This window comes from Lolium perenne, chromosome 4 (assembly GCF_019359855.2).
Source record: "Lolium perenne isolate Kyuss_39 chromosome 4, Kyuss_2.0, whole genome shotgun sequence".
In the NCBI taxonomy this organism is placed as follows: Eukaryota; Viridiplantae; Streptophyta; class Magnoliopsida; order Poales; family Poaceae; genus Lolium; species Lolium perenne.
In genome coordinates this window covers 317,751,262-317,760,055 of record NC_067247.2, presented here as the reverse complement: position 1 = coordinate 317,760,055, position 8,794 = coordinate 317,751,262, and the positions used below count along the sequence as shown (strand labels likewise).

General features: G+C 50.9%; 1 protein-coding gene across 1 annotated transcript; it reads right to left on the bottom strand.

The window, feature by feature from the left end:
* Positions 1 to 4,605: 4,605 nt before the first annotated feature.
* LOC127347827 (uncharacterized) lies at positions 4,606 to 7,058 on the bottom strand. The gene is made up of 5 exons (XM_051373975.2): positions 6,943 to 7,058; positions 5,927 to 6,119; positions 5,552 to 5,853; positions 5,214 to 5,478; positions 4,606 to 5,130 (listed from the first exon to the last, which is right to left on the bottom strand). Exons 1-5 carry the CDS (start codon positions 7,056 to 7,058, stop codon positions 4,606 to 4,608), a joined length of 1,401 nt encoding a protein of 466 aa, XP_051229935.1.
* Positions 7,059 to 8,794: the final 1,736 nt, after the last annotated feature.

Here is an 8,794-nt window from a genome sequence, read left to right as displayed (position 1 = left end):
TTTACTATTAAATTCGAACAGGTGAGTGCCTGGAATCACACATAGGCCAGTTTTTGTTAATTTTTTTATATGGGCAAGAGATTTTTTTACAGGCCCGAAGTCATATGTGGGCAAAAATAATAATTTAAACCACTTCCACGAGGAAAAAAATGTGACACAAAAAGTTACAAGTACTTAGAGCGTGATGAATGAATTTCGTTCATACCGACTCGTTATGTGCGTCACATTAATTCGCTCGGCTGGGGTTCTCTCTGCATGGACCATTGACAGGGGAAAAAAGAAAAAAAAATCTTGGCACAAAGAAGTCGTACCCAGCGTGTGATGAACGAATATCGTTCATAATGGAAGCAATCGCCTATAACACAAATGTGTTCACACATGTTGCTTGGAATTTTGTATTTGTCTCCTTTTGGTTCATGGCAGAGTATCATCGATCGGTTTAAGTTCATGGAGAATGGAAGGAAACAGCACCGAGTGCATTCAGTACTTGAGAAAATTGGTCAAATTACGTTAGGAATTATGCTACTTTTCCTATGTCCATGCAACGAGGATAGATTGTCATGGTATATGTAATGGGGTTGGATTTCTGTCATCTGTATTTGGCCTCTATTCTTCTAGCTAGCAGTTAAAAGTGGGGAAGAAGTCTTTAAAATATTTTACTGTTATTACCAATCTTGCCCTTCTCTTATTATTTATGTCATGTTTTCATATTATATTTACCGTATGCGATGACTTCATTTTCATGACTCTTCGGCTAAGTAATAGATGATGACTTGCGATGGTAGCCTATTTTCATTCCATGTGCTCCGTATATATGGCGCAAAGAACACACATTAAGTTCGGTTAGAGAGCATAATTAAAGAAATGAGCTAATGAATCCATTGGTTGATCACAGGTTTATAACAATTGTGTCAATTTTTTTAACACGGTCCATTGTCAGAAAAAATCATTTTAATGTCCCGCAACAATGTGCGGGTTATCGTCTAGTTGGCTAAATGACATTGACAAGAAAACAAAAGCTATGATACATATATGTTGGGGTCTCGGCTATTCGTTGGCCAATATGAAATTGCAGAAATGATATCATGTTTAACAAGACCGGATCTACAAAAAAATTGCAGGTTATTTACTTGGCTGTCACTGGATTCAGCCATGATGTTTCGTTTTCCTAGAGGACCATCGGAAGTTCATGGTTACTGGATGCAACCAGTTGCTGATGGTTGCCTAGGAGGCGATTTATATTTTTCGCTGGCTGATTTCTTTTATCAAGCCCATGTAATCCTTGAGCTATAATGCTATGATTTTTTTTTTTTGAAACGAGGCAAAAGCATTGCCTTTCATATTGATAAAGAAGAAGCAAACATAGATGCCAAGGCCAACTGAAAAAAAGAAAAAGGAAACGAACATAAGTATGCCGTTATTTCTCCTAGGTGTTTAGCTCCCGCCAAGATCCAGTTCTTCTCTCCTCCTTTCACTACTGGAAAAAAGCTTATAGCTACCAGTGACAGGCACATAAAAATGACTGCCACTAGCAGTTTTTGTGGAGACCAGTTGAAAGGGAAAATATGTTAGTGACGGGCATCTATAAAAGCATGTCATTAGATGGATAATTGTTTTTTGGGCAGCCGGCTAATTATTTTGAGGTTAAAAATTGACCACAGGACTCGTGAATCCCATTGAAATGTTGAGAATGCGCCCCGAAGAAAATAAGAGGAAAAAGTTTTTAATACACACGTACATGTTAGATGCACAGAGCCACTTCTTTTTTCCCCCTCCGACGGTTCCGGAAGGATTTGCCTCAGTCTATCCACGGTCGAAAACCACAAAGCCTCCCTCACAGTCATATCTTCCTCCCTAGTACCGCCGCCGCCTCTAACCACTCCAGCGGCCGCCTCCCACCCCTGCGCCACCACGTCCCGCCGCCACCAAGTCCTTCCCCGTGCTACCCTATTTCCGTTCCATGGCGGAAGATTAGGCTGCGGCCACCCCATCTCGTCGGCCTGGATCGAGCCGAACTCGAGCGAGCCGACCAGGGTTTGATGCACTGCGGCCATCCATCAGCGTTCCGCCTCCGGCCGAACTGCTTCTCCCACAGCGGCCCACAAAAACCCGCCTGTTCAAGGGCCAGCATCGAGGAGGAACTGTTCATGTACAATCGGACGTACATGCCGGAGAGCAAGCTCAAGGAAGGGACGTGTAGAAGATTGACGCATAGGAGAAGCACGGGCTGATGCAACCATCGCCTGGGTCAGCAACAAGCATGAGCGCTTCCCTTTATAAGTTCAAGGACCTCGTCAACTGGTGAGTAACGCATATCATACGATCTTCTTCAATTCTTCAATTCTAGCCGGCCTTCACCCATAGAGTATAACATGTACTGAAATCTTAATGGGCAGCGCTGAGCGTCCCCCGGGGATCAAATCCCCGATCCCCCGGGTCACCAGCCGTTTCGATGGAGATGTTAGCGATCGTCTGATTAAGTCAACCGTCCCGCGTAGAGGAAACAAAACAAAAAAGCAAAAGGAAAAATTCCCGTCATCCCCCGGACGCACGACCTGCCCCGCGTCACCAGAAGCGCTGCCAGGTCCGGCAGTACCACCGCGCGGCTGCACCACGGCCGCTCACGTGCAGCACCGCCATCTTGAACATGTAGCTTCGCCGCCGGCCTCGCCGAAATCCTTTGCAGCACGGCGGCGCTCCGTTTGTAGCAGACGCCGGCACTGCTTGTAGCAGCCATTGCCGACCTATGTAGCAGCTGCAGACGCCCATGGTAGCAGCCACCGCCGCCTGTTGTAGCAGCCACCGCCGCGACATGTAGCAGAGGCCGACGCCACATGTAGCAGACGCCGGCGCTCCGCCGCCTATTGTAGGAGACACTTCCGCCCTTCGTAGCAGAGGCCGACGCCTATTGTAGCAGCCGCCGTCGCCCTTTGTAGCAGTCGCCGCCTCCTTTTGTAGCAGACTCCTCCGCCCTCTGTAGCGGACGCCGACGCCTATTGTAGCATATGCTGTCGCGCCGCCGCCCTTCGTAGCAGCGGCCGCCGCCCTTCGTAGCAGACGCCAACGCCACAAAGTAGCACGGACACCAACCGCGTGTAGCGATGCGGACAGCCACAAGTAGCAGCGCCGCCCCTGCCATCCTTCGCAGTGCTCCACCACACCATGGTTGCAGCTGCGCCGGCCGAGCTTGGGGGGCCATCGGAGGACGAGGAGGTGGGGACCTTGGGCCTGGCCTGGTGTGCCTGCAGGAGCGGGGCATGCGCCATGGGTGGCGGCTGAGTAGGCGGGCGCTTGCCGTTCGTAGCAGGCCCGGCCATCCTTTGTAGCAACGTTGCACAACAATTGCAGCAGCGCCATTGACGGGTTCGCAGAAGCATCGCCATCGCCATGGCCGGAGCGGCAACAGCGGTGGCCGCAGGCGGCGAGCATGGTCGCAGCGACCTCGCCGGAGGGTGACGAGCTCGTGCAGTACACCGGATGGGCGCCTGGGTGGAGCCCTGCGAGGTTGAGGAGCGGGCCGGGACGCAGTCGTCGTCTCCGAGCTTGAGGAGTAACGGGAGGACGAGGAGCTGACTGAGACCGGGCTCGAGCTTGAGGATGATGAGGCAGGGGAGCGGTGGCGCGAGGACGAAGAGCTGGCGAGGTGGTCGTCGAGCTTGCACGGCGTGGCGAGGATTAGGAGGAGGCGGGGTAGGATTCATGGCAGACTGGTTCTGTGTTTGAGATGGGGAAGGAGATAACGAGGGGAGTTTCGTGTAGAGAGAAGCGACGGAAAACGATATTCTCATGGTGGACCCCATCCACCGCTCTATCTCTCACGTTGCAACTTGCAAGGGCACGCATGTGCCACGTAGGCGGACGATCGCTTGCCACGATCCCCCAGGGGAACACCAGTATTTCCCAATCTTAATTGATTACTTGTGATGCTTGTCACGTGCAAATATGGGGCTGAGCTGTATACGATCTAGGTCAGGGCGAATTTTTTTAAATATATAATACGAATTAATTATTTAAGTGCAGGAATAGCGCGCGTTTTCAAAAATTTCCGAAAGTGTGACTCGGTCGTCCTATAGCAGGCCGACCTCGTTGGTCGATAGCTGACCAACTGGACTGCTATAGACCAACTGGACTGCTACAAACCAATTGGCTTGCTAATACCCGATTAATTGTATGGATTTATTTTCTTTATTCGGACGACACGCTTAGGGTTAGGAGAGTACTGATACATAGTTCATACATAAAGTCTGATACATAATGATACATAGATACATAAATATCTGAAATTATGGACGGCGTCTGGGGTTTCGTGGGGGCGGCGTAGCACGGGGTGTCCAACCGAACCTGTCCGGAGCCCTGGTTATGCGAGCAGGGATCCAGGAACCGGACTCGGGGTCGTACTGTGTCTCCTGTGTGGGCTCTGGTGGAGGAGTCTGCATACCGACATAGTTCTGCTGCGTGCTGTAATACTCCGTGTGCTCAGGATCCTGATCACTAGCTCCCCATGAAGGATTGGACGCAGTGTGCTGCGTGTATCCCGTGCCACGAAACATAAGTGATGTCAAACTAAGTGGAGTATAGTTTATATGGAACACAATATATAGAATACTACATACCCTGTGTGTATCCTGCTCCTCCCATGAAAGGGGCTTGCTGCTGCTGCCACTGGTCGAAAGCAGCTTGCTGCTGATAGTACTGCAAGTCGTCGAAGGAAGGAGTGTGATGCTGCTGCCACGACGAACCTCCTGCCTGGTCAGGAGGTGGTGGTCTGGGTGTCGCCGTCGGCGTGAGACGAGGCCGTGATCCGTGTTGCTGGTACTGATAGTCGTCGACGGAAGGAGTGTGCTGCTGCCACGACGAACCTCCTGCCCGGCCAGGAGGCGGTGGTCTGGGTGTCACGGTCGGTGTGAGATGTGGCCGTCGCTGCTGCTGTGTGGAGGGTCGCGGTGGAAGGAGGTGGTGCTGAACGACGTCGGAACTACGGCTGCACGTGATAGCCGAGTAGATCCCGCGTAGCTTGTCCTCGAGTCGTCTCAACCATGACACATGTTGGTCACGCTGCAGAAGAGGCGCACTGGACACTTGACGTGTGTACCGAGCGACTTCATCCTGTAAGTCTGCAGTCAGCTGACCCTGAAAAATGATGGTAGCATATAAATCGTAGAACCCAATAGATAAAAGACAAGTATGATGGTGGAATAGAAAGTTATACGTACCGCATGCTGTCGACTACCGGCTGTGGACTGAATCGGGTACATATCGTGCATAGACGCAGGTGGCGCCTCAGCTGGATCAGTCGGCTGGATGAGGCGCACTCGCGTGGCTGCAGTGTACCTCTGCAGATATGCGTCAAACTCCTGTGGGTCAAACTGCTCATCGTTCGGCCAGACGTGTGTTGTCGCGCCATCCCACTCAGCAACATACGAGCCAACGCGCTGAAGCCACCATGTCGAGGAGTGGCTAGTACCCTTCCTGTTGTACCTGCAGAAAATAATTGTGTCGGTTAGCCGAACCATGATGAACAATCTTAAACTTAGCGATGCTCAGAACTTACTTGTGGACGTAGGCAGGGAGAGGTGCTATCGGTGGTGGAGGATCGACCAGCTGCCGAGAGCCGAACTGCCTCATGATCCTCTGCTGGGACATTATCTCCACGGACACATCGAAGATGATCTTCGACTGTGTCATCCAGTACGCACAATCTCTATAGCAGAGGTTAGAGATCCCGCCGGGGTACCTTGCATGCACGGCGGCGGCCATATAGGGCTGCCAGATCACCGCCCTATCATCGAGCACGTCGAACTGCTCGGTGAACGCAGGGTAGCAGTTCCTGACCTGGTCGCGAGCAAATCGTCTCTGCGGAGAGAAATAGTCAGTACTCGTGCAAAACTATAAATTACGAAAGAACTATGTTCTACAGTCTACATACCTCGCGACGTGTCCAAAGTATGCCGAAAGTAGGCATATCGATGTGGTCCGGATCATCCAACTCGTTTGCCCCGAAAGGGCGCTCAGCATCTATGTCTGGCCGACCAATCGGGAACCTCTCCCAGGACCACAGCTGCAAGAACAGTGTAACGGCCCCGGGTAGCACCCTATTAGATTTGCCTGTTCCTTTTCTTCTATGCATCATCATGGCATATGCATCATATCATGCACAAGATTTTATCAAATAAAAGTTATTTTTAAAATAAAACTATTTCGGTTTCCCTCTCATATGGTTTAAACCATCCTCTTTTCTTTCCTTTAACAAAACCCTAAGAAAACAAAACTAATATTTTGGCAATGCTTGTATTTGTTTTCCCTCTCTCTCTCCATCTTTGGATTCATCCTGGTTCGGGACTCTCTCCTCTCTCTCATTTCCTGGCCTGCTTCTTCTCTTCCTAGCAGCCCAAGCCCACCTTCCTTCCCCGGCCCATACCCATTCGTTCGATGGAGACCGAGCTCCTCATCGTCGTCTTGTGGCACGCACAGAACGTGAGCCATGGTCCCCTGCCGTGCTCCACCTCCTCTCCCCCCTCTTAAATCCATCTCCCAACCCTGGAGAAACCCTAGCCTCTCTCCCATCCACGCCGCCGCCACCTACCTTCCTCCACCCTTCCTCTTTTTCTTTTCTCTTCTGTGTGAGCAAACGGAAGGAGAAACCCCCACAGTACCGCACCTCCCCGCCGTCGACCGACCGACTCCGGCCGCCCCTTGCCAAGCCGAGAGCACCAGGAGAAGCGCCTCGTCGAGCTGTACATACCCCTGCAAGGAATCGTCCCCGAGCGCTGTGAATCGCCGCCACGGTCGCCGTTTCTTCTCCAACCCCGGTGCAGTTTTCCGTCGAATTCGTTGTCGTTCGTCCTCCTCCGGTCAAACGAACAACACCATCGACTTCCTGGTGATGTTCCCGATCTCCCTGACCACTCGCTCGCCCCCATCCCCTCTGTTTCATCTCCGTACCTTGCTGACCGCCGCCTCCTCCGCAGGAGCTCGACGCCGGCGATGCTCCGGCGAGCCCCTGGACCCAGCACCACCACCATCAGGTTCAGCGCGTTGATCCGCACCCCCGACGCCATCTGTCTCGTCCCGGTTCGCCCCCCCCTCCGACGAAGCCATGGTGGACCAGGGACTCCGCCATGGCCGTGTCTGCCCGAGCTTCGCCTCTGCTTGTTTCTTTTTTTTCCACGCCTTCCTCCTATCAACATAGCAAGCAGCAGCTTAGTGGTAATCTGTCTGGTCCCTTAACCTGAGATCCCTGGATCAAATCGCCACGTTGGCCAATTAAAACCAACCTTTTTCTTATTTTGGATCAGATCCCGCGGAGAGAGACACTTCTTTTGACGAGGAGCCTTCCCAGTATCGACATCAGCACCCGTAGCCCAGATGGTTTGTTCCTATGTTCAGCTTGTGGAGATTGTGAGTTCAATTCCCACTTCTGGCTAATTAAGCCAAACTTTTTATCTCTAACTCCTGAAACAGATCTTGCGTCCCATGGGCCGGTCCAATCTCCCTCTCGCCTTAGCCCATCACGCACGCGCGCCCAGCCACGGTCCGCCGCCGCCTCGGCCAGGTAGCAGGCCTCCTTCCCCATCCGGCCCTCTCCTGTCTTTTATTTTTTTCCTTTTTACAAATCTGCCTACTCATAACTTGCAAACTATAAATCCAAATAATATAAATGAGATGTCTATTTTGATCAGAAAAATATGAGGAACATGAATATGCCATCCATATGCCTGTTTGCATCCCGCATCATGTCGTGACGTGATAGTTTGTGCATCTCACCTCACATATATGCGGAGTATTTCGGAACATCGACATGGTTTTCCCCGCTCCGTTTAATATTGAAGTATCTCACCCTTGCCATGCTACTGCCATGCTAATCAACACTTAACATTGACGGTAGAAAATGCAACTCCAACTCTAAATTGTTTACCCGGGGTTCCGACTCCGATTAAATTGGATAAGTGCATTGCATCATCGCTGCCATGTCATGCATATCATCTTGATCATGCTGGTTCTTCTTCCGTAGTAGTAAGATTGCATACGTTGTGTGTGTTCCAGCATTTGCTTCTTCCCGGATAGGATCGCGAAGTGGTGTTGTGAGATACGACAAGTTCTCCGGATGTCCCTCGGCAAGCTTTAACAGGCAAGCATTTCCCCTATACTCCTGTCCCTGCAGGAGTCGCTCACCTATTTTATTTTGCCTTCTCCCTCATGCTATCCTTAAGTTGCGTTCTTGTCACGTGTCCCTTTCCACTTGTTACCTCAAGCAGACCATATTGCCACCACCACCTCCTACAGCTATTGTTTGGTTATCGAGTCTGCCCTTGCGAGTCGTAGTGCATGCTAGTGCTGTCTTATCTTGTTACCGTTGTTATTTATCTTATTGGTTATATGTTGGAAAGAATCATGGTTACTTTAGTTGTTGATATATGTTTAGCGGAGGCATCGGTGGGTCAGCTGCTCGTTTTATGACGGCTCACTTGTGTTTCCTAAATATCTTAGGATCCCGAGTTCTTGTTATCTGTTCCGAGACTGAGCGCTCTAACCACACGTGGGTATGCTTACCGGGTCTCCCCTCGACCACTGCCGGAATCTACAGCTTTGTCCAGTGGCCACAACTAGTTTGGATGTTTGTTTTGTTTCTCCCGGGCGTGCAAGCATGTTTCTTTGTGGTCAGATGATATGATGTTACTTTTGGGGAAGCCGTGAGTGCCTTGTAACCCCGTTGTCTCTTGCACGTCCGTAGGTGCGGCACGTATTGTTAAGAGGTCATCCTCTAGTGGGCTCTGATCCTCTTAGCCGTTCTCGC